A 24,371-nucleotide genomic window follows, 5' to 3' on the forward strand; every position below is an offset into this window, starting at 1 on the left:
CAACAGCCAGGTCATTGACGGAATCAGTCGTATGGGCCGTAACTGTAGTTCGGAATACCCTGTTTTAAAGTTTTCGAGGTTGCATGTTTGGAAAACACATTCCGACTGTCACTTTCATGATTGGTAAGCGATGCTTTGATTGTTTAGAAGTTATGACAGCATGTTGTAAGAAAGATCTGTTCTTTAGCTACGACAGCAGGTTGTGAGTGAGATCTGTTCATTAGTTACGACAGCCAGGTTGTGAGAGAGATCTGTTCATTAGCTACGACAGCCAGGTCATGGGAGAGATCTGTTCATTAGCTACGACAGCCAGGTTGTCGGAGAAATCTGTTCATTAGTAACGACAGCTAGGTCACGGGAGAGATCTGTTCATTAGCTACGACAGCCAGGTCATGGGAGAGATCTGTTCATTAGTTACGACAGCCAGGTTGTCGAAGAAATCTGTTCATTAGTAACGACAGCTAGGTCATGGGAGAGATCTGTTCATTAGCTACGACAGCCAGGTCATGGGAGAGATCTGTTCATTAGTTACGACAGCCAGGTTGTCGGAGAAATCTGTTCATTAGTTACGACAGCTAGGTCATGGGAGAGATCTGTTCATTAGTTACGACAGCTAGGTCATGGGAGAGATCTGTTCATTAGCTACGACAGCAGGTTGTAAGAGAGATCTGTTCATTAGTAACGACAGCCAGGTCAAGGGAGAGATCTGTTCATTAGTTACGACAGCAGGTTGTAAGAGAGATCTGTTCATTAGTTACGACAGCTAGGTCATGGGCGAGATCTGTTCAGAAGTTACGACAGCAGGTTGTCAGAGAGATCTGTTCATTAGTTACGACAGCTAGGTCATGGGAGAGATCTGTTCAGAAGTTACGACAGCAGGTTGTCAGAGAGATCTGTTCATTAGTTACGACAGCCAGGTTTTCGGAGAAATCTGTTCATTAGTTACGACAGCAGGTTGTGAGAGAGATCTGTTCATTAGTTACGACAGCTAGGTCATGGGAGAGATCTGTTCATTAGCTACGACAGCCAGGTCATGGGAGAGATCTGTTCATTAGTTACGACAGCCAGGTTGTCGGAGAAATCTGTTCATTAGTAACGACAGCTAGGTCATGGGAGAGATCTGTTCATTAGTTACGACAGCCAGGTCATGGGAGAGATCTGTTCATTAGTAACGACAGCTAGGTCATGGGAGAGATCTGTTCATTAGCTACGACAGCAGGTTGTAAGAGAGATCTGTTCATTAGTTACGACAGCTAGGTCATGGGAGAGATCTGTTCAGAAGTTACGACAGCAGGTTGTCAGAGAGATCTGTTCATTAGTTACGACAGCTAGGTCATGGGAGAGATCTGTTCAGAAGTTACGACAGCAGGTTGTCAGAGAGATCTGTTCATTAGCTACGACAGCCAGGTTGTCGGAGAAATCTGTTCATTAGTTACGACAGCAGGTTGTGAGAGAGATCTGTTCATTAGTTACGACAGCTAGGTCATGGGAGAGATCTGTTCATTAGCTACGACAGCCAGGTCATGGGAGAGATCTGTTCATTAGTTACGACAGCCAGGTTGTCGGAGAAATCTGTTCATTAGTAACGACAGCTAGGTCATGGGAGAGATCTGTTCATTAGTTACGACAGCCAGGTCATGGGAGAGATCTGTTCATTAGTAACGACAGCTAGGTCATGGGAGAGATCTGTTCATTAGCTACGACAGCAGGTTGTAAGAGAGATCTGTTCATTAGTTACGACAGCTAGGTCATGGGAGAGATCTGTTCATTAGTAACGACAGCCAGGTCATGGGAGAGATCTGTTCATTAGTTACGACAGCAGGTTGTAAGAGAGATCTGTTCATTAGTTACGACAGCTAGGTCATGGGAGAGATCTGTTCATTAGTTACGACAGCAGGTTGTGAGAGAGATCTGTTCATTAGTTACGACAGCTAGGTCATGGGAGAGATCTGTTCATTAGCTACGACAGCAGGTTGTGAGAGAGATCTGTTCATTAGTTACGACAGCTAGGTCATGGGAGAGATCTGTTCGTTAGCTACGACAGCAGGTTGTAAGAGAGATCTGTTCATTAGTAACGACAGCCAGGTCATGGGAGAGATCTGTTCATTAGTTACGACAGCAGGTTGTAAGAGAGATCTGTTCATTAGTTACGACAGCTAGGTCATGGGAGAGATCTGTTCGTTAGCTACGACAGCAGGTTGTAAGAGAGATCTGTTCATTAGTAACGACAGCCAGGTCATGGGAGAGATCTGTTCATTAGTTACGACAGCAGGTTGTAAGAGAGATCTGTTCATTAGTTACGACAGCTAGGTCATGGGAGAGATCTGTTCATTAGTTACGACAGCAGGTTGTGAGAGAGATCTGTTCATTAGTTACGACAGCTAGGTCATGGGAGAGATCTGTTCATTAGCTACGACAGCAGGTTGTTAGAGAGATCTGTTCATTAGTAACGACAGCCAGGTCATGGGAGAGATCTGTTCATTAGCTACGACAGCAGGTTGTCGGAGAAATCTGTTCATTAGTTACGACAGCTAGGTCATGGGAGAGATCTGTTCATTAGCTACGACAGCAGGTTGTAAGAGAGATCTGTTCATTAGCTACGACAGCAGGTTGTAAGAGAGATCTGTTCATTAGTTACGACAGCTAGGTCATGGGAGAGATCTGTTCAGAAGTTACGACAGCAGGTTGTCAGAGAGATCTGTTCATTAGTTACGACAGCTAGGTCATGGGAGAGATCTGTTCAGAAGTTACGACAGCAGGTTGTCAGAGAGATCTGTTCATTAGCTACGACAGCCAGGTTGTCGGAGAAATCTGTTCATTAGTTACGACAGCAGGTTGTGAGAGAGATCTGTTCATTAGTTACGACAGCTAGGTCATGGGAGAGATCTGTTCATTAGCTACGACAGCCAGGTCATGGGAGAGATCTGTTCATTAGTTACGACAGCCAGGTTGTCGGAGAAATCTGTTCATTAGTAACGACAGCTAGGTCATGGGAGAGATCTGTTCATTAGTAACGACAGCCAGGTCATGGGAAAGATCTGTTCATTAGTTACGACAGCAGGTTGTAAGAGAGATCTGTTCATTAGTTACGACAGCTAGGTCATGGGAGAGATCTGTTCATTAGTTACGACAGCAGGTTGTGAGAGAGATCTGTTCATTAGTTACGACAGCTAGGTCATGGGAGAGATCTGTTCATTAGCTACGACAGCAGGTTGTGAGAGAGATCTGTTCATTAGTTACGACAGCTAGGTCATGGGAGAGATCTGTTCGTTAGCTACGACAGCAGGTTGTAAGAGAGATCTGTTCATTAGTAACGACAGCCAGGTCATGGGAGAGATCTGTTCATTAGTTACGACAGCAGGTTGTAAGAGAGATCTGTTCATTAGTTACGACAGCTAGGTCATGGGAGAGATCTGTTCGTTAGCTACGACAGCAGGTTGTAAGAGAGATCTGTTCATTAGTAACGACAGCCAGGTCATGGGAGAGATCTGTTCATTAGTTACGACAGCAGGTTGTAAGAGAGATCTGTTCATTAGTTACGACAGCTAGGTCATGGGAGAGATCTGTTCATTAGTTACGACAGCAGGTTGTGAGAGAGATCTGTTCATTAGTTACGACAGCTAGGTCATGGGAGAGATCTGTTCATTAGCTACGACAGCAGGTTGTTAGAGAGATCTGTTCATTAGTAACGACAGCCAGGTCATGGGAGAGATCTGTTCATTAGCTACGACAGCAGGTTGTCGGAGAAATCTGTTCATTAGTTACGACAGCTAGGTCATGGGAGAGATCTGTTCATTAGCTACGACAGCAGGTTGTAAGAGAGATCTGTTCATTAGTAACGACAGCCAGGTCATGGGAGAAATCTGTTCATTAGTTACGACAGCAGGTTGTAAGAGAGATCTGTTCATTAGTTACGACAGCTAGGTCATGGGAGAGATCTGTTCAGAAGTTACGACAGCAGGTTGTCAGAGAGATCTGTTCATTAGTTACGACAGCTAGGTCATGGGAGAGATCTGTTCAGAAGTTATGACAGCAGGTTGTCAGAGAGATCTGTTCATTAGCTACGACAGCCAGGTTGTCGGAGAAATCTGTTCATTAGTTACGACAGCAGGTTGTGAGAGAGATCTGTTCATTAGTTACGACAGCTAGGTCATGGGAGAGATCTGTTCATTAGCTACGACAGCAGGTTGTAAGAGAGATCTGTTCATTAGTAACGACAGCCAGGTCATGGGAGAAATCTGTTCATTAGTTACGACAGCAGGTTGTGAGAGAGATCTGTTCATTAGTTACGACAGCTAGGTCATGGGAGAGATCTGTTCATTAGCTACGACAGCAGGTTGTTAGAGAGATCTGTTCATTAGTAACGACAGCCAGGTCATGGGAGAGATCTGTTCATTAGCTACGACAGCAGGTTGTCGGAGAAATCTGTTCATTAGTTACGACAGCTAGGTCATGGGAGAGATCTGTTCATTAGCTACGACAGCAGGTTGTAAGAGAGATCTGTTCATTAGTAACGACAGCCAGGTCATGGGAGAAATCTGTTCATTAGTTACGACAGCAGGTTGTAAGAGAGATCTGTTCATTAGTTACGACAGCTAGGTCATGGGAGAGATCTGTTCAGAAGTTACGACAGCAGGTTGTCAGAGAGATCTGTTCATTAGTTACGACAGCTAGGTCATGGGAGAGATCTGTTCAGAAGTTATGACAGCAGGTTGTCAGAGAGATCTGTTCATTAGCTACGACAGCCAGGTTGTCGGAGAAATCTGTTCATTAGTTACGACAGCAGGTTGTGAGAGAGATCTGTTCATTAGTTACGACAGCTAGGTCATGGGAGAGATCTGTTCATTAGCTACGACAGCAGGTTGTAAGAGAGATCTGTTCATTAGCTACGACAGCCAGGTCAAGGGAGAGATCTGTTCAGAAGTTACGACAGCAGGTTGTGAGAGAGATCTGTTCATTAGCTACAACAGCAAGTTGTGAGAGAGATCTTTTCATTAGCTACGACACCCAGGTTGTCAGTGAGATCTGTTCATTAGCTACGACAGCAGGTTGTGAGAGAGATCTGTTTACCACAAACAGGAACTAAGGCATACAATGTGTAATTGTATGCTTTACGGCAGATGTTGCCAACAAGTTACGTGATCAATAGCATTGTGTTTCAAATAGATGACATGTATAAGTTTACAATAAACTGGTCAATGTGATCAATGTTGTCAACTGATTTTGATTCAGTGCAGTTTTCCAATTTCAAATCATTTGATTCTTCACACATACACAGATATAGTAGAAAAACTCAACTGTCAGGTGCTTTGGAGGTTTCTGTGAAAGATAAGTTAAGGTTTTTGCAGACTTTCCTGAAACACATTCAGTTCGGTTGGGAAAAAAAATAAATAAAAATTCAAAGACAAGGTTACCAGAAGTGGCTGAAGTTACTGCCCTCCACTCTCAACACTGTACTGTCACCGACATCATCACAGAAGCAATTACTTCTGCAAAGTAGTGAGTTATGATTGCAAATTCATCACATTACTGCATTGCTAGATTCTCAAAATGTATGTTTTTATTCTCATACAAAAGTTTGTTCAGATTGACAGTGCTAAAAATAATTTTTTTGAAATGATTTTTCTCTCTCTCCATTTTGAGGATGTATAAATTTCAAACAATAATATAACAAATCTGAGGCATATTGTTTCCTCTTCCTAGGTGTGTTCTGAATGCATAAAAACCTTTGTTAACAGTCAAATAGAAAATTCATAACCTTGTTGGAATAATGTTTCAAATAATTGTTTTGTTGATACCTGTTGTTTGTTTGATTGTTAATGCCCTGTGAAACATTATTTATCTTTTATAATAATGAGATGGAGACTTAACACCAATAAAAATTCAACCAGTTTAGGGTTGTCTGTGTTCGAGGATGAAAGGAAGATAATGTACCCATTTTAGCCCAGGGAAATGGAATGTTGGGATTTGATAGACAGTGATGTCCTTACGTGTCATATTGTCAGTGCAGCATAATTTATTAAAAATATAGGCAGATTGTTTGTGTCATTAGTTGCGTAATGCATGTTCCTTTATGTTTGTTTGGAATATCCAGCCTGCATTTTCAGATTTTTGTTGGTATGCATGTTGTTGGGAAATACATTTTTTGTGTGTTTTCAATCAAAATAATGCCATATACAAAGTTCCCATTGGTTGGGTTTAAAAAAAAATATTTTTCATATTTTGATCTCAGACCAGAGAAATTTATTTTCTTTATTTTTCAAACAGATTTTCTTGCTTCATTTTCAGGAAGAAACATGAGCTAACAACAAAGTTATACTATGTGAAACAGTAATTTTATGTACATTCAAATTTTTTTAATATACTTTAGCTCAAAGAATTTTTTTTTATTCCAATAATATACAATCCATAAATTATAAAAGCATTGAGTGGTTTTGCTATCCTACTCAAGTGTCAAGATCCCTTAGGGGCCCAGTACTCCAAGCGAGTGGAAAGAAGTGATGAACACCAGGGCTGTGGGGTAACAATGGGGGACTGATAGTGTCCCAAACTGTCACAGTATCCCAACTGTGAGGATTGTTGCTCATGCTCACGCCTTAAACCTATGATCGTGGGTTTGAATCATGGTTTGCCCCGATTATGTTTCTAGGTTTGTCAGCACCATACCCATGCTTGTCGGTTTCTCCGAAGTGGTTAATGTCTGAGACCTGCAACACTTTGGGCTTTCCTCCCACATTAAGCTGACACGCCGTGATATAACTGGAATACTGTTAAAAGTGGCTTTAAACCCAACTCACTCACTCATGCTCTCAACCACAGTGGTTTGCCTGACCCACGCAATTATTCACAAGCCGCTGTGACACTGCTGGATAAACTGAGTCTTTATTACCCAAGCTGTGGACTCATATGATGCCACTTCCTACCGAGAACCGTACACAGATCCTTCGCATACAGGAGTATGTAAACAGTCAGCGTGTTGTTATGCTAGTGGCACTTTATGGCTGAAATAATGCAGATACAACATTATATTTTAATTCACTGTCATGCTATTACTGAAATATGATATTTTGTACATGTACTCCTATATATCAATTTGGAGACATTTTAGGATATGAAATATAACCTCACAACATTTGCTCAACTGCTGTCTATTCATGTCTTGATATAAAACTGCCAATTGAGCATAATTAAAAAAATCAATTTCACTGCAGTTCAGATAACATGTACCCATCAATTCTATACAGAGAACAAAATATGGCTACAGGATAGCTATGTGATGATGATGATGATGATGATGATGATGATGATGATGATGATGATGATTGTTTGGCATTTCATATTTTAAGTCAGTACTCCGGAAAGAAGAAAATTTATAATCACAAGTCGACTTTGGCCATGATTGTGAATAACAAGCTAAGTAAAAAAATGAAAAATACAAGGATCCTACAAAGGTCAGGGACAGACAAAGTATATAAACATGGAGCGACATGAATAATGAGCATGATGAGCTGACATCTCCAGTGTGGGAAATAAGCGCCTGCTGTGAAGCCCATGGATTCTTTCTTTTCTGTTTTTTTTTTTTTTTTCAAATCTAGGTAGCTGGACTGGCTTGCTTAATTTATAAGATATAAATCTTCCTCCCTCGTCTAAAATACAAAATGTTCACCTAAAAAAGTGGCCATTTTCTAAAATCAATAATATAATATCTCTTGTTATTCAGCTGTCAGAACTTGCACTAGTTCTGCAAGTGACAGAAACCTGTTTCATACTGACTCAGATTGCAGTTATAACCTTGTTGAAACTTGAAATCATTTTTTCGTCCCTGCTTCCAGATTTCTCCCTGTATTTGGTTAGGTAAACAAACTGGGTACTTAAATCTGTAATTGGCTTGGGAAGAATTGTCTGGCTTGTTCTGGTGAAACAATATTTCAAGAGAGCACAGCTCCCCAACACACACACACACACACACACACACACACACACCACCCCACCACCCCACCCCACCCCCACCCCCACACACACTGAGACTACCTAGAGATTATGGAAAATATACATATTTAATAATTAATATTAAAATGAGGGTGTGTGTGCCTGCTGATTTGGAATGTCGGCAAACAGCTGAAGCAATATTCCATCAATATTGTGATTGGCTGTAAGAATACAATCATGTGAGCCCGAGGTTGATCTAGAACAGATTTATACAGCGTCTTCTCTTTACCAAACTTAGTAAAACTTACACAGTCACTATATTCCTCAACTGACACCATGAGTTGGCCCAGAATCCTGTAATCCAACATTGTCCTTATGTGTCTGTGTGTGTGCATATCACTGGGGCATTATTTGCTGAATCAGCTCCCTTGTACAATGAAGATGGACATGCATACACAGTACAACAATGGGTGGTCAACACTCCGGTCACTGGTATCAATATTTATATTCTGCTGGATATACAGCGCATGGGATCTCCTGGCATTTTTATTGTGTGATCCCTTAATTAGGTTTTATTGATGGTGATGGACGGCTAGGTCACTAGGTGCAGATGGAACGTACAAGAAAATGAAGTCCCTTCGCCCTTTTAAGATTCCTTGTTGGAACTGGTCTTCAACAGAAAATACAACTGAAGATTGTCTTTTGATTGTTGTTTTGCTATTTTGAAATGCTAATTTTCTTGTATTGGTATCGTTTGTTTGTTGTTTAACTCCGCACTCATCAATATTCCAGCTATATGACGGCGGTCTGTAATATAATTGAGTCTGGACCAGACAATCCGGTGATTGACATCATGAGCATCGACCCACGCAATTGGGATCTATGACATGTATCAACCAAGTCAGCGAGCCTGACCATCTGATCCCTTTAGTCGCCTTTTACGACAAGCATAGTTGCCTTTTACAGCAAGTATGGGTTGCTGAAGACCTATTCTACCCCGAAATCTTCACGGGTATGTATTGGTATTGAGAGCTTAGATGAAAAAAACAAGTAGATTGCTTAAAAGACAACAGAAACAAACCAATCGGGATGTTATCCCTTCTTCTTCGGGGCAGTCTGGGGTAGCATTGTAATTAAAGCATTTGCTCATCACCCTGAAGACACATGGGTACAATGTGTGAAGCCCATTTATCTCGTACACCATGCATTTGGTTATAGTATTGCTGAAAGCGGCTTAAAACCCTTTTGAGCGTGTGAATGGCTGGATATATATATTTTTTGTGACTTTTTTTTCAGTGGGAAGGTAATTTTTTACCAACAGGACATGTGGAACAAACACAAATTACAGATGGTTTAAAAGGTTTAATTGTGGGTTTAATTGATGGTTGAACATTTTAATGTAACATTTAATATGAATCGCTATTTCATGCAACGGTACACAGAACTGATCAATGAGCTTACATTAAAGTATATCATTGGAGATATACCACATAACTAAGAAAAGCAGGGGCCCGTTCCAAAAAGCGATCTTAGTGCTATGATTGTCTTAAGCCTTTTTAAAAGTATTTGAGTTACGATCATCTTAGCGCTAAGATCGCTTTGTGGAACGGGGCCCAGGACACTAAACAACATGTACAAATGTAGATTCCAATTTTCCTCAGTTTTGATGCCTAAATAACCATATCTGTCTTAACCTTGCTTTGACTGTGTTGCAGAACTAAGTATGTCACAGTGGGTTTATGTGGGAGGAAAGCCTGACATGATGCCGTTCTCAGACGTTTACCACTTTGGTGAAACCCATAAGCACATTTATAGTGCAGACTAACCGAGAATCTTGGTGAATCTCAATCTCATTAAAATCAGACCTTAGTTCTCGCTACCGCTAAACAAAGATCTGAGGACATCCCAGTTGAGGTCACGTCAGAACGACCTTTTATCCGACCAGTCAGAGCGTCGCTTGCCAGATCATGAAAGTGACAGTCGGAATGTGATTTCTAATCATGCATCCTCAAAAACTTTAACACGGGGTATTCTGAACGATACTTACGGGTTTAACGACTGAATCCATCTATTAGCGATTCCAGAATGTTCTTTTGTTCAGGTTTCAAATTTTTAATCGAGAATTTGTCAAAATATGTTTCAAAGCATTGTCGCCAATTTGAAAATAGTGCCGTAAAGCACGAGAAAGCTGCCTTCTGATTGGTCATTCAATTGGACGGTCAAAGTTCGCACAAGGTAGGTCTGACGTGACCCATAATGGGATGTCCTCAGATCTTTGTTTAGCGGTAGCGAGAACTAAGATCTGTTTTTAATGAGATTGGGTGAATCTGCATACCACACTGATATGTTTCTGGCATGCTGAAGGTCTGCAGAGCACATTATGCAATGATACCTTCATATCATATAATTCTCACCACTGTTTTTGCCATGAATGCTCAATGGTATCTGTTTCAGCAGATAATTGAGACTGATGATTGACTGACTTACATTCCCACGACCCCCAATGTCTGTGTGAACTATCTGCACTTGCCAGCAGAGCAGTGGAGTCATTGACAGTATAAAGTAGCTGGCTACGTCAAGTTCTGGTGTTTTAATTCAGACAACAGACAGGAGAGATAGACTGATGCTTAGTCTCATAAAATACATATTTTGGATAGAAACAGGCATCTACATTAAAATTAAAAAGGCCGTTAGATAGAACCTATGGATAATCTTCATTTTGGGCTATAGACTGAGACAGACAAGGGAGAGATAAGAGACTTGAATTAGCCACTTGATATATTTTTGGCCACAAGCTAACAGTCCGGCTGCTATTTTGACCTAGCCATGTTCGTCATGTATTTGCCTGGAGTTGAGCTGCCCCCCCCCCCCCCCCCCCCCCCGCCAGTTGGCCCTGAACCTGTGTACAACAGCTGCTGCCTGCAGTTCATTGTGACAATTTCTATACAATTTGCAATGTGAAACTCTGGGACCAGATGGCTGCTACTGTATTCAACAAGTTAAAGGACCAACATTTTGATCATCCCAGTGTTGGCAGCGTAGCTTTTAAGACATATTTTCCTGTCAGTTATTTCTCTTTTTTCATTTTAGATTCTTTTAAGCATTCAAAACTAAAATAGGTTTTTGTCAAAATTACATCTATTTTCTCGTAATTTCTCTCATCTATTTTCTCGTGTTAGTCCAGACTTTTGTACAAGTAGTCACACTCACACATATATTTTTGTTGATGCACTTCTCAAGGTAAGTGCAATAATCCCCATAATATACCCCAATTCATGTCATCTCACCTCAGTTTCCTTCCGTCAGGTTGATGCGTCAGGCATGTGCTATGAAGGTAGCTCCATAAGAAGCCGGGAGCACATGTGGCCCAGTCATCTCAGGCGCCGCAAATCGCTGTGCAGAGTTGCGTCCCTTGGGCACGCCAGAAACCTATGATTGTGGGTTAGAATCCCGGTTCGCCCCGATTGTGTTTCTAGGTTTGTCAGCACCATACCCGTGCTCGTGGGTTTCACCGAAGTGGTAAACGTCTGAGACCTGCATCACTCCCACATTAAGCTGACACACTGTGATATAACTGGAATACTGTTAAAAGCGGCGTAAAACCCAACTCGCTCACTCACTCCATAAGAAGCCACCCGTGAAGATCCGGGGTAGAATAGGTCTTCAGCAACCCATGCTTGCCGTAAAAGGCGACTATGCTTGTTGTGAGCCACTGACAGGATCAGGTGGTCAGACTCGCTGACTTGGTTGATGCATGTCATCGATCTCAATGGCGTGGATCGATGCTCATGAAATTAATCACTGGATTGTCTGGTCCAGACTCGATTATTTACAGACAGTCGTTATATAGCTGGAATATTGCTGAGTGCGGCTTTGAACAACCAACCAACCAACCAAAAGAAGCCAGTCTTTGAAGCTCAAGAATGAGATACACCACCAAGACTTGTTGTTTCTCATGATGAATTCACTAAACCAATTTCACCCTAGCGTCACGTACAGATAACCCTTGGGGTTTCTGGGTTACAAAAGGTCCCAATAAACCTATGCTGGTGAGGCGACCAAGTGGATCGGGGGGCTGAGGCTTGGTGACTTCATTGATGGCAGGTCATCACCCCGCAACAACGTGGATCATTGCTCACAATATCAGTCACCGGATTGTCTGGTCGAGACTTGATTCTGTACAGGCTGTCATCACCCCGCAACAACGTGGATCATTGCTCACAATATCAGTCACTGGATTGTCTGGTCTAGACTTGATTATGTACAGGCTGTCATCATATAGCTGGAATATTACTGAGTGTGGCATAAAACAACAAACATGTAATGTATTGGTATAGTCATATATATCTGATGGCAGCTTTTGTAATTTATTTTATTTTGTAAAATGCAGGGTAGTTGATACATTAAATACGGTAAACAAACTTCATTGGAGTAGTCGGTTCACAAACTTACTTTATGTATTAATATGGCTATTTCCCTCACTGCTCGATTGAAAAAATGCAAGACAAATGTGAGTGCTTATTACATTGAATACGGTAAAAAAACTTGAGTTGGTTGTCATGACTTTGCATTAAAGATATGCCAGTTCCAGTTGTAATAAGATTTAAATATGCAAATGAAATGCAGAGTATTTATTATGTTGATTTCGGTAAACAAACTTCACCCAAATTGTGTTGCATCTTGTATTGTACAAACATCAATGCCCATGACAGCTAGATGTGAAATAAATTAGACTGCAAATATTACCCTGAATACGGTAAACCATTAAGCTGTGTTACGTTGTCTTACTTTGCATTATGCAAACATATAGTCATGACACTCATACCACTGGCAGCTCAGTGAGAATCTACATGGGAAACTGTGTGTGAAGGTGAATCCCCGAGTCATCAGTTTTCTCCTCTTGCCATTGTTCATTATTCAGCAGTATTGATGTTGCCCACGAGTAGGTATTGATTCCCCTTGTAGATGTGTACATGGCTTAGTTAGTGAACTACACTTAATGTGTACCTGGCGGAGCTGCTTTCTGTATCAGTGTGGTGGGTGGTGATGGGTGGGTGGGTGTCTGAGACAGGGAGTGACAGCGAGGGCAGATGTACTTTTTGTACCCACATATGTGTAGGTGTTGCCCAATAAATATCTGATGGAGCAGATTAGATCAAGGAGAGGATGACAAACTTGTAAAGAATAAGCCCTTCAGACAATTGACTTCAGTGTGTCATGCAAAGCCCGAGGCCATTATTAATATTGTAGTGTGTCTTGTGTCTTGTGACTGTAAGAGGATATATCTCCACTAGTATGTTCTGTTTAACCATAGTGTTACCAGAGTCTTCCTTCATAATTTCTTGTAAATTGTCTATGATAGCCATAAGTAGATTGTGATATATAGCCATTAGTAGATTGTGATATATATCCATTAGTAGATTGTCCTATATAGCCATTAGTAGACTGTCCTATATGACCATTAGTAGGGGGGCACGGGTGGCCCAGTCGTGAAAGGTGCCGCGATTCGCTGTGCAGAGTTGCGTCCCTTGGGCATGCCAGAAACCTATGATTGTGGGTTCGAATCCGGGTTCGCCCCGATTATGATTCTAGGTTTGTCAGCACCATGCCCGTGCTCGTGGGTTTCACCAAAGTGGTAAACGTCTGAGACCTGCATCCCTTCAGGCTTTCCTCCCACATTAAGCTGACACGCCGTGACATAACTGTAATACTGTTAAAAGCAGCGTTAAACCCAACTCACTCACTCACCCATTAGTAGACTGTCCTGTATAGCCATTAGTAGACTGTCATATCTGACCATTAGTAGACTGTCATGTATGACCATTAGTAGACTGTCCTATATGACCATTAGTAGACTGTCCTATATAGCCATTAGTAGACTGTCTGGATATCAATATTAGTAGACTGTCCTGTATGACCATTAGAAGACTGTCCTATATGACCATTAGTAGACTGTCCTATATAGCCATTAGTAGACTGTCCTGTATAGCCATTAGTAGACTGTCCTATATGACCATTAGTAGACTGTCCTATATAGCCATTAGTAGATTGTCCTATATGACCATTAGTAGACTGTCCTATATAGCCATTACTAGATTGTCCTATATGACCATTAGTAGACTGTCCTGTATAGCCATTAGTAGATTGTCCTGTATAGCCATTAGTAGACTTTCCTGTATAACCATTAGTAGACTGTCCTATATATCCCTGAGTAGACTGTCCCATGTGTCCATTAGTAGACTGTTCTATATGACCATTAGTAGACTGTCCTATATAGCCATTAGAAGATTGTCCTATATAACCATTAGTAGACTGTCCTATATAACCATTAGTAGACTGTCCTATATGGCCATTAGTAGACTGTCCTATATAACCATTAGTAGACTGTCCTATATGACCATTAGTAGACTGTCCTATATAACCATTAGTAGACTGTATAACCATTACTAGATTGTCCTATATGACCATGAGTAGACTGTCCTTTAAAACCATAGAGTAGATTGTCCTATATGACCATTAGTAGATTGTCCTATATAACCATTAGTAGACTGTCCTATATAACCATTAGTAGATTGTCCTATATAACCTTTAGTAGACTGTCCTATATAACCATTAGTAGATTGTCCTATATATCCATGAGTAGACTGTCTTATATAACCATAAGTAGACTTTCCTATATAACCATTAGTAGACTGTCCTACAGTCAAGTCTCGTTAATCCGACATTGTTGGTTGCACATGATTGTGTCGGATTAACGAGTATGTACGATTAACGAAATTAAGTGATTTGTTATCGAAAAAAAATCGAAAATCGGACGTCTTCTAGATAGATAATAACCGTGTGTACCTTGTAATAAAATCATTAAAAACGAAATATTTATATTGTTATGTTGTTTATTCATTCATTCCTTAATGTATAATTAATGACATTGCAAAAATAATAATAATTTTCCCATTTATACATAACAATAAAGACATTCCTCGCTGAATTTATCACATCAACGACACACGTTTCTACTGTCTAGTGCTACTGTCTTAACAACTTGCTTCATCTACTTAAAATAGTCTGTCAGTGTTTTCTGTTTCTCACATTTTGAAGGCACATTTCTCAAAGTCCCCTGCTCGCTTGACGTCTAGGGCTTGTGGTTCTTCAGCATCAACATTGTCAAGGTGTAATTTCATTTGCTGTTTCTTATAATAAAGCTTGAAATTCTTTATGAATGTAGTGGCTGAATGTGCGATGTGGTGTTTGGTGGCAAAAAGTGACATTTCACATTAGTTGTGTTGACAGTAGCATGGGATGGGGTGTTGTCCAACAGCAATACCACGTGGCGTCGCTCCAATCGCATTTGCCGATCCAAGATCAGTAGCCAGGCTTTGAATATTAATGAAGTCATCCATGCTTTCTTGTTTACATACCAGTCGACCATGGTGAGTCGACCATGTTTTATATACCTGTTCGTATTTTAAACTGGTTTCATGCACATTTATCTGGCTTCAATTTGTAAACTACATTTGTATAGCTTTGTACATACAGGTTTGAATAGCTTTTCCTGTTTATTGTTAAGTTAATCTCTGCAGCCAGTGCGTGTCAAGACACGGGGTTGTGTACTCGCGGGCAGATGACCACGGAGTACGCTGATCACTGTGTCAGATTAATGAGACTGATTAATGAGTGATTTCGGTAATTCATTGCAAATTAGGTGTGTCGGAGTCAGAGTGCGAGAATGTCGGATTAACGGGACTAAATAGCACTGAATCAATCGGTTGCCATCATTTGTGTCGGATAAAGCCGATTATCGCATTAACGAGTGTCGGATTAACGATACTTCACTGTATATGACCATTAGTAGACTGTCCTTAGTAGACTGTCCTATTTGACCATGAGTAGATTGTCCTATATGACCATGAGTAGATTGTCCTATATGACCATTAGTAGAGTGTCCTATGTAACCATTAGTTGACTGTCCTATATAACCATCAGTAGAATGGTTCTATATAACCATTAGTAGATTGCTGAACATGATAAATAAATGTAAATACATACATAAAATAGATGAATCACTTAAATAATCATTTTGTCATCAGTTACAAACTTTAACATGATAAATGTTGTATGGTCATAACCATAAAACAAGCAGAGGATAAGATTAAACAGTATTTGTGCATACACTCCTCTTTATAACAAATATTGAAAGCTCTCAACATCCCTTGGCTTATCCAACGACATTGCGAGTGGAGTTGATAGATCACTGAGAGGATCGTATTGTAGCGCAACGACAGTCGTTAGTCAAAGTTAAAGTATGTGAGTTGCGATAGTCTTAGCCCTACGATAATTTTGTGAATTTTAAAGGTGGAATGTTCTCTGGTATTAATTTCAACTTTTGACGTGTTTGAAGTATTATTCTGTTAAACTCAATTGGACTATGCCGTGGTTCATATAGGTGTCAGCCTATTCATACTCAACTGTATAATTCTAAAAATGTTATAATGGCAAGTAATAAATAAAATACTAAACGAGCTCCCGTGTAAAACCAATTTTATGAAACTCGTGAATAGTTGTGGTATCTGACTCACTTTCGCTCGTCAGATACCACAACTATTCGCTCATTTCATAAAATTGGTATTACACGGGAGCTCGTTTAGTATTCTATATTTCTCTTCTTTGAATCAATTAATGTCATTGAATTCCACATTCATAGCCCCCACCATAAGACTTGTCAGGGGTATGAGATTAAACAGTATTTGTGCATACACTCATCTCTCTCTCTGGTTTGAATCAATTAATGTCATTGAATTCCACGTTCATAGCACCACCATAAGACTTGTCAGGGGTATGAGATCAAACAGTATTTGTGCATACACTCCTCTTTCTCTGGTTTGAATCAATTAATGTCATTGAATTCCACGTTCATAGCACCACCATAAGACTTGTCAGGGGTATGAGATCAAACAGTATTTGTGCATACACTCCTCTCTCTCTCTGGTTTGAATCAATTAATGTCATTGAATTCCACGTTCATAGCACCACCATAAGACTTGTCAGGGGTATGAGATCAAACAGTATTTGTGCATACACTCCTCTTTCTCTTGTTTGAATCAATTAATGTCATTGAATTCCACATTCATAGCTACCACCATAAGACTTGTCAGGGGTAACATACTTAACCCTATTCGTGCATACACTCCCCCTCCCTGCACTGGGGATAAAAAAAAGCCTCTATTGTGAACCATGTCTGCATACTATGCACGCAGTCGGTGGTAGAGAGGATTTGTCAGTGACATATTTAATCTCCCACAGCGTAGGCTTCACACATCTTCAACATTTTGCCTTCCCTGAGTGCGTCAGCATAGTTGCAGATACTTCTCATGTTTTGATAGGGCGAACCTGACTATATGGTTTGTATATATATGTGTATGTGAACTTGCTCCAAGTGTTGACCTAGGGTGATAGCCCTGATGTTTGTAGCAAGGATATTGACCCAACTTTCCCTTTATGACCGGCTGGCCTGTGACTAATGTCTGGTGGCTGTAAAGGAGGGTCACCAGTCATTCAGCCATGAAACACGACCTGTACAAGGGAATCTAGTACAGGTCGTACAGATTTTTTAGAACAGATATGGTCATTGTTGACTGTGTGGGAGGAATTGTACGCATATATTTGACAGGAAGGTATGCAAGATATTAATGTGGAGGTAGCTGTGGGCTTTTCAGGCGGAATAGATAGGTCCCCAGTACACCATGCAGATTATAAGGGAAGATCCTGGTAATGAAGATTTGATAGTTAGTATGTGTGACCTGTCTGTTTATGTCATCCTGCCCTTACCATGCTAACAGCATTAGTCATTGCTAGTTAATGTAAGGAACCAATTGATTATTTACAGGTCTTTTCCATATGGCCGGAATATTACTAACTGTTGCGTAAAGCAACAGGAATTTTAGCTGGAAAATACCCTGACGGAAACATATGGGAAACATACAGGAAATATACAGGAAATTAAGCTTAATGTCAGTACACAGTGCACATGCAAATTAAACATGTCAGAATCAAATGTTGAGATGTGTTTGTGCGCATTGTTTCCAACACATATTTGGCAGACAAGGCTAGGAACTCATGACAGCATATCAGTTTACTGTGTCAATTAAAAAACATGCGTTCCCAGATTCTTTTTTATCAGTATTTTGTTCATGTTATTTGTGCTATTCAACTCTGTGGGCAACTGTGATGCTACATATGGTGCTCGGTCAGTGGCTGCGAGTGATGGCACTCTTATGGATATTTCAATTGAGAAGTTCATTACCCAAAATAATAATGATGTATTCACTGGTTCTGTCGTCCGTGTATTCTGTACAGCAGTCTGAAACCGAAATGTCATGTCTCCACCATGCTTGTGATAGCGGGACAGGACACAATGACAAAACTGATTTTGTTTTATACTTTTGTACATTTCTGCTGCACAAAACATGTTCTCAGTAACAGTTCAGAGAAATAATTAATATTTTGATGTGTATTCTTGTGCAAGTAGTTCATTGACATACTTTTACCATCTGATGCTTCTATGATGTGATGTGATGTGATGTGATGTGATGTGATGTGACTGATGTATTTGCAGCTCCAATTTCAAGTAAACATTAATATTTCACCACACGCTCACATTCGTCTTCAATCTGATTGTGTTCCAGAGTGACGTCTCACTCCTGTAGATTATGAGAGTGCTTTAAAAAATGACTGATTACTTTTGTATTTTACGTATATGAACGTTATGTGCTTTCAGATTTGCAAATTTTATTGAGTATTCAATTTAAGTTGTTTTTTTATGGCTAATGCCAGATGACATTTCTGTCCGGGCATCTAGTACTCAATAATACCGACAAATCCCACAATGTTTACCTGCAAATATAGATTGTTTCCATGACTAGCATAGTCCTCTGAGATTTGTACCATTATGATATGTCAGTACCAATAACAAGTTATACAGTTACGTTACACCTTAAATTATGGGATGGGACATCACATTATCATCACGTATATGGTTGCCATGTTCCAATTATAAACTTCACAGAGACACTTCCCAATTATTCTGAAGAAAAACAGTTTCATATTTTTCCTTGGACCAGACAAAAATGTTAGTTCCTTTCTTCTGCCTCAAACTTTGCATACGAAAACACAAATAATATAATTATCAGAATGTTGTTTTCACTGAACAATGTTAAATATACCGTATTCGACGATATAAAGTGTATTCATACAACATGAGATTTTGTTGAAAAGAATTATGGGTTCCAAATGTCACTTTTTACATTGCACAACTTGTAAGAACTGTTGCCATGGCCTTGGTTCTTGTCTGTGTGTCAGGGTTCGCACAGATTAAAAGAAAGGTGGTTAAGTTTAACCATGTCCGGTGAAAAGTGCTTAATCCTGCCATTTTACCTTTAAAGTGCAGGAATATTGTTGAAAGAACATGTACTTAAAAAGTGCTGGAATGTAAATAAAATCAATCCAGATATGACAAGAGCTCTGCTGAAAATTATTACTAATCAATTTTCAATGAGCAGGATGTGTTGTCACTTCCTGTCGCTTACAAAAACAAAAGAAAGCCTGTCTTCAGTATGTCTTGGGTTTCTTGCATTATTTCCTAGCACTTTGTGGACCGCCTCCTTGGTCTAGTGGTAGAGCGTCCGCCCGGAGAGCGGAAGGTCCGGGGTTTGATCCCCGGCCACGTCATACCAAAAGACGTTAAAAGATGGTACCGTACTTGTTGTTACCCTGTCTGGCGCTCGACATTAAGGGGCCAAAACAAAGACTGGTCGGCTCGGAGTCAGTATACTGTGCCTGAGTGGGGTATTCATGTTAAACTGCGGCATGGTATCTCAGTGAGCTTGCACTATAAATCGGCATCAGTCCGGACTAGTATAAGCAGCCACACAAACACACACACATACATGCACGTCGCTATATAAGTACAATAATCTTGGATGCAACGTTAAACCCCATTTCAACTCACCTTCACCTAGCACTTTGTATAACTGAATTAAATTTAGTTATCAGGTTATCATAGATACAAACAAAATCAGTGTTTGGTTAAATTGTCTTGTGACTATTTGCTCAGAATGTTTGAAATGCTTTCTCAGCAGGAAAGGAAGTCCCATTAATGTGTTGAAATTACACGTTAGAGGATTATGAAGCTTAGATTTCTTGCTTGAATGAGGCTGAATACAACCTTCCAAATAAAATGTCCACTATTAAGCTCTCCGCAGGGACTGTTACCTGGATAGTTATGCCATCGGAATAACACCACACTGTTACCATGGTTTCAAATTCTGTGTTACACCATGATCAGTGTTAAACGCAGTGTTATGTCATTAGTGTTACAGGCAGTGTTATTCTTACTTCCTATGATCTGACTTGGCTATTGTGTGTGGTTCTGCTGGATATTGTACCAGACTCTACAGTTAATCACTGCTACCTCCACGTTCCCCTGTTGTAAGGTAGGACCAGTTAGTCTTGATTTTCTGGCTATATAGTCGACAAAATAAGCTAGATGAAAGAACTGATTTGACTAATCTTTTATCCCTGGGGATTCGGGGTTCTGTTTGTTTGTTTGTTGTTTAATGATGCACTCACCAATATTCCAGCTAATTGAGCCTGGACAAGACAATCCGGGGATTGACATTATGAGCATTGATCGACACAACTGATATACAATGACATGCATCAACCAAGTCTGCCAGCCTCACCACCCGATCCAGTCATTTGCTTCTTACGACAAGCATAGTCGCCTTATGGCAAGCATTGGTTGCTGAAGACATATTCCAACCCAGATCTCTATGCATGATCTGTCATTAGCTACACCCAAAACATAATACTAATTCTTGTGTCTGGTTCAAATACTTGATTAGAATCGATCTTTGGCTCCTTGGTGTGTTCAGGCACCACCATGTTTGTGGGAAAGTCTACCGGAATAACCTGCATCAGTTCAGGCTTTCCTCACACATTCAGCTGACACATTTCAGCATTAAAACCATCTCACTCACTCACTGTTGTTATGTTTGTTGATCAATGCCACACTCAGTAGTATAGCCAGGTATATCCCCGCTGACCATGGCTGCAATATTCTCTGTCAATAATAATAACCGTGATCAGCCATTGGTTGTCTGGACTTGACCTCCAACGCCGTGGCAGACGGACATTATGATAGGCTGACACTCTGCTGCTTAGATATTCCCTCACACCCGTAGTGTGAATTTCTGGAGAAAAAACATTCTTTTACAGATTTAGCTTCATGTTGATATGTTTATGTTTATGCATGATTTTAAATGTAAGTTGATAAAGTCTGTATTGATACAGAGATTGTTATCAGAGGTGTTTCCATCTTGTAAATGTCATGTATTAGGAGTACAAATTTTATTTATACCGGATATTTATGATGCAGAAAGACAAGGGTTATAATCTCCTTGTCACATAATGTCCTTAACACAATCAATGTTAAAGATGTTATTTCACTCACTGTAGTAACTTTGAAGCCATGTTTGTCAACTGAATCATCTGCCCCAATTATCAGGTTGGGACAAATAATTGGAAGCCATGTTTGTGTAGAGAACAGCAACACATTGAAAAACACCCTTCTAATCTCATTGAGTGTGTAAGGCAACAATTTATTGAGAGACATTGCGTCTTTTTAAAAGTAGGTCCTTACCTAATTTGCATTTTTATCGGATCGTAACACTATCCGTTGTATGATAAATGTTGTTATTGTCCTTTCAGTTGATCATCCCATGTGAAGCCTCATTCTCATAGGAAGAGTCTATTCATTACATTCGAATCATGGAGATGCAAAACATGGACTGGTCCATAATTCTCATCATCGTCATCATCATCCTACTCCTGTACTTCGTCTGTCAGCGACGTCGCAGGAGAGTCGTCCAACCCGTTGCTGTCGCAGATGACATGAAGAACTCCAGGTCAACCCTTATTGAGGAAACTATCACAACATCGACTTCCTCAAAAAGTTATTCCAGTTACAACGATGGAAGGTTTGATAAAGTGGATGGGGAAAAGTCAAACAGAATCAAGCAGTTGCTTCGGACTCGGGACATCAAGACAGTGTCAGAGCAGTTCAAGACTCTCGGCGAGGTGGGAGACGCCATCAGGGAGGCTGGACTCGAGAAGTGTAACCTGATATTCGGTAAGTGTCTGAATATGCATTATTACTAATTTTCATCCAAAACTGGTGAAGGAACACCGCCAGCCTTAAAGAAACTTTTACATCACAAAATTTCTTAGACAATCAAGGTGACGTGTTTGTCATCAACTAAGGGAGGTAACTCTAAATCACACTTCCTGTTCAAATCTGGCCACGGCAGCACTTAAGGATTTACATGCTGTTCAGTCATATCCTGCCGCTGACAATCACTACGAATAAACGAACAACAATCTCTATGGTCAAATCACGCACACTGTATTCAGGTGCATTATGTGGGAAACCCATGTCTCCAGATTGACAAACTGAACTCCCCCTCCATAGGGCCCGTGAAGATCCGGGTTTGAATAGGTCTTGAGCAACCGATGCTTGCCGTAAAAGGTGACTATGCTTGTCGTAAAAGGCGACTATGCTTGTCGTAAAAGGCGACTAACAGGATCGGGTGGTCAGGCTCGCTGACTTGGTTGATGCATGTCATCGATCCCAATTACATGGATCGATGCTCATGATGTCAATCACTGGATCGTCTGGTCCAGACTCGATTATTTACAGACCGCCGTCATATAGCTGTCATATAGCGACTATGCTTGTCGTAAAAGGCGACTAACAGGATCGGGTGGTCAGGCTCGCTGACTTGGTTGATGCATGTCATCGATCCCAATTACATGGATCGATGCTCATGATGTCAATCCAGGGGTCCGGAAAATTTAAAATCCCAATCGGACATTTGCATTTAGGCCACGCCCCATTCAAAAAGCGTATTTTAGTACGACTTTTCACACACATTACAAGTTTACGTATTCATAATATGATGAATTATTAATTGTTTCAATTTAAATTGTTTAATTCACCGGACAATTAATAACAAATAATATCATTTTAGATTTACATGGAAAACATACGTTTGTTTCTGTTATAATAACGATCTGTTAACGTAGTGAACGGTCTAATTAATATTCATGAGTTATATTCATGAGTCTGCTCAAGTGTACGTGTTGTAACATTTGGATCGAGACTATTATCCCATATTTGGTTATCACGTGACCTCACAGGAAAAGTGTTTTTTTTAAACTAAAGATTTTTTTCAAAACAAGACAGATAATTTAATCACAAATACTAAAATATCGTTGATAGCAATAGCTATTTGAATACTTTTTTCATCTTTACTTAATTATTGACTATAAAAAAATGGATATCGATCGTCCGAGAAAGCAAAATGGCGGTCAATCAAGATTCAATATACGACTAGCTACTGAAAACAATAAAATCTGCAAATCCTCATTGTATGTCAACCAAGTGAAAGTCGTTAGCCACGACTTACAAAATGATCGTCCAGACTTTGAGGGTTTGGCAGATCCGCTCGACTGGCTGTCGTCACGCTTTCGCTTCTTGTCCGAGGTTACGTATCGTAGCATTGTGAGGATAATGAGGTACATCGATGATGCAAGGTATTAATGAACAGTTGTAAACACCTTTCACTCAAATTAACAAGATGTTCTCAGTAATTAATCCTCGATTAATCAGTGTCAACTCAGTTTATTGCCTATTACAGTGATTGACCGATTGGACTATCATGTAGGTACGATGTATTTACAGCAATCAAAACAAACAAAGCTTGTCAGTGTAGATAATCTTCATTGTGTTACAACTGCAGACAGAAACTGCTCAGTCCTAACTGTTGATCATGTCCGGTCAAAATTTAAGAATGTCCGGACAATACTTTTTAAAATGTCCGGTTAGCAATATTTTAAAACGGACATTTGAGATTCCCAATCGGACATGTCCGGCGCATATGACGGTTTCCGGCCCCCTGTGTCAATCACTGGATTGTCTGGTCCAGGCTCAATTATTTACAGACCGCCGTCATATAGCTGTAATATTGCTGAGTGCTGCGTAAAACAAACAAACAACCAACCAACCAACCCCCTCCATAGCCCCACCAGGGTTCAAATACATGGTTTACATATGTTTATTCCTGCAGGTGTGGACTGAACTCCCCCTCCATAGCCCCACCAGGGTTCAAATACATGGTTTACATATGTTTATTCCTGCAGGTGTGGACTGAACTCCCCCTCTATAGCCCCATCAGGGTTCAAATACATGGTTTACATCTGTTTGTTCCTGCAGGTGTGGACTGAACTCCCCCTCCATAGCCCCACCAGGGTTCAAATACATGGTTTACATCTGTTTGTTCCTGCAGGTGTGGACTGAACTCCCCCTCCATAGCCCCACCAGGGTTCAA

At 40.4% G+C, this 24,371-nt stretch overlaps 1 protein-coding gene across 5 annotated transcripts in view; it reads left to right on the forward strand.

Annotated features, from left to right (window-relative positions):
• The window catches only part of LOC124116918 (E3 ubiquitin-protein ligase RGLG4-like), a 40,516-nt gene that overhangs the window by 3,239 nt on the left and 12,906 nt on the right, over nucleotides 1–24,371 (forward strand). For 2 of the 5 annotated variants that reach the window (XM_046478552.2, XM_046478553.2), the window contains exon 2: nucleotides 21,694–22,114. In XM_046478552.2, coding sequence (XP_046334508.2) covers nucleotides 21,754–22,114 — 361 coding nt within the window. In that variant the 5' untranslated portion in view covers nucleotides 21,694–21,753. Of the gene's footprint in view, nucleotides 1–15,245; nucleotides 15,360–17,218; nucleotides 17,328–21,693; nucleotides 22,115–24,371 lie in introns of those variants that run through there. The other 3 variants (XM_048394088.1, XM_046478551.2, XM_046478554.2) reach the window with 3 other exon arrangements.

This window comes from Haliotis rufescens, unplaced genomic scaffold (assembly GCF_023055435.1).
Source record: "Haliotis rufescens isolate VD_foot unplaced genomic scaffold, xgHalRufe1.0.p SCAF_13, whole genome shotgun sequence".
NCBI classification, from domain to species: domain Eukaryota; kingdom Metazoa; phylum Mollusca; class Gastropoda; order Lepetellida; family Haliotidae; genus Haliotis; species Haliotis rufescens.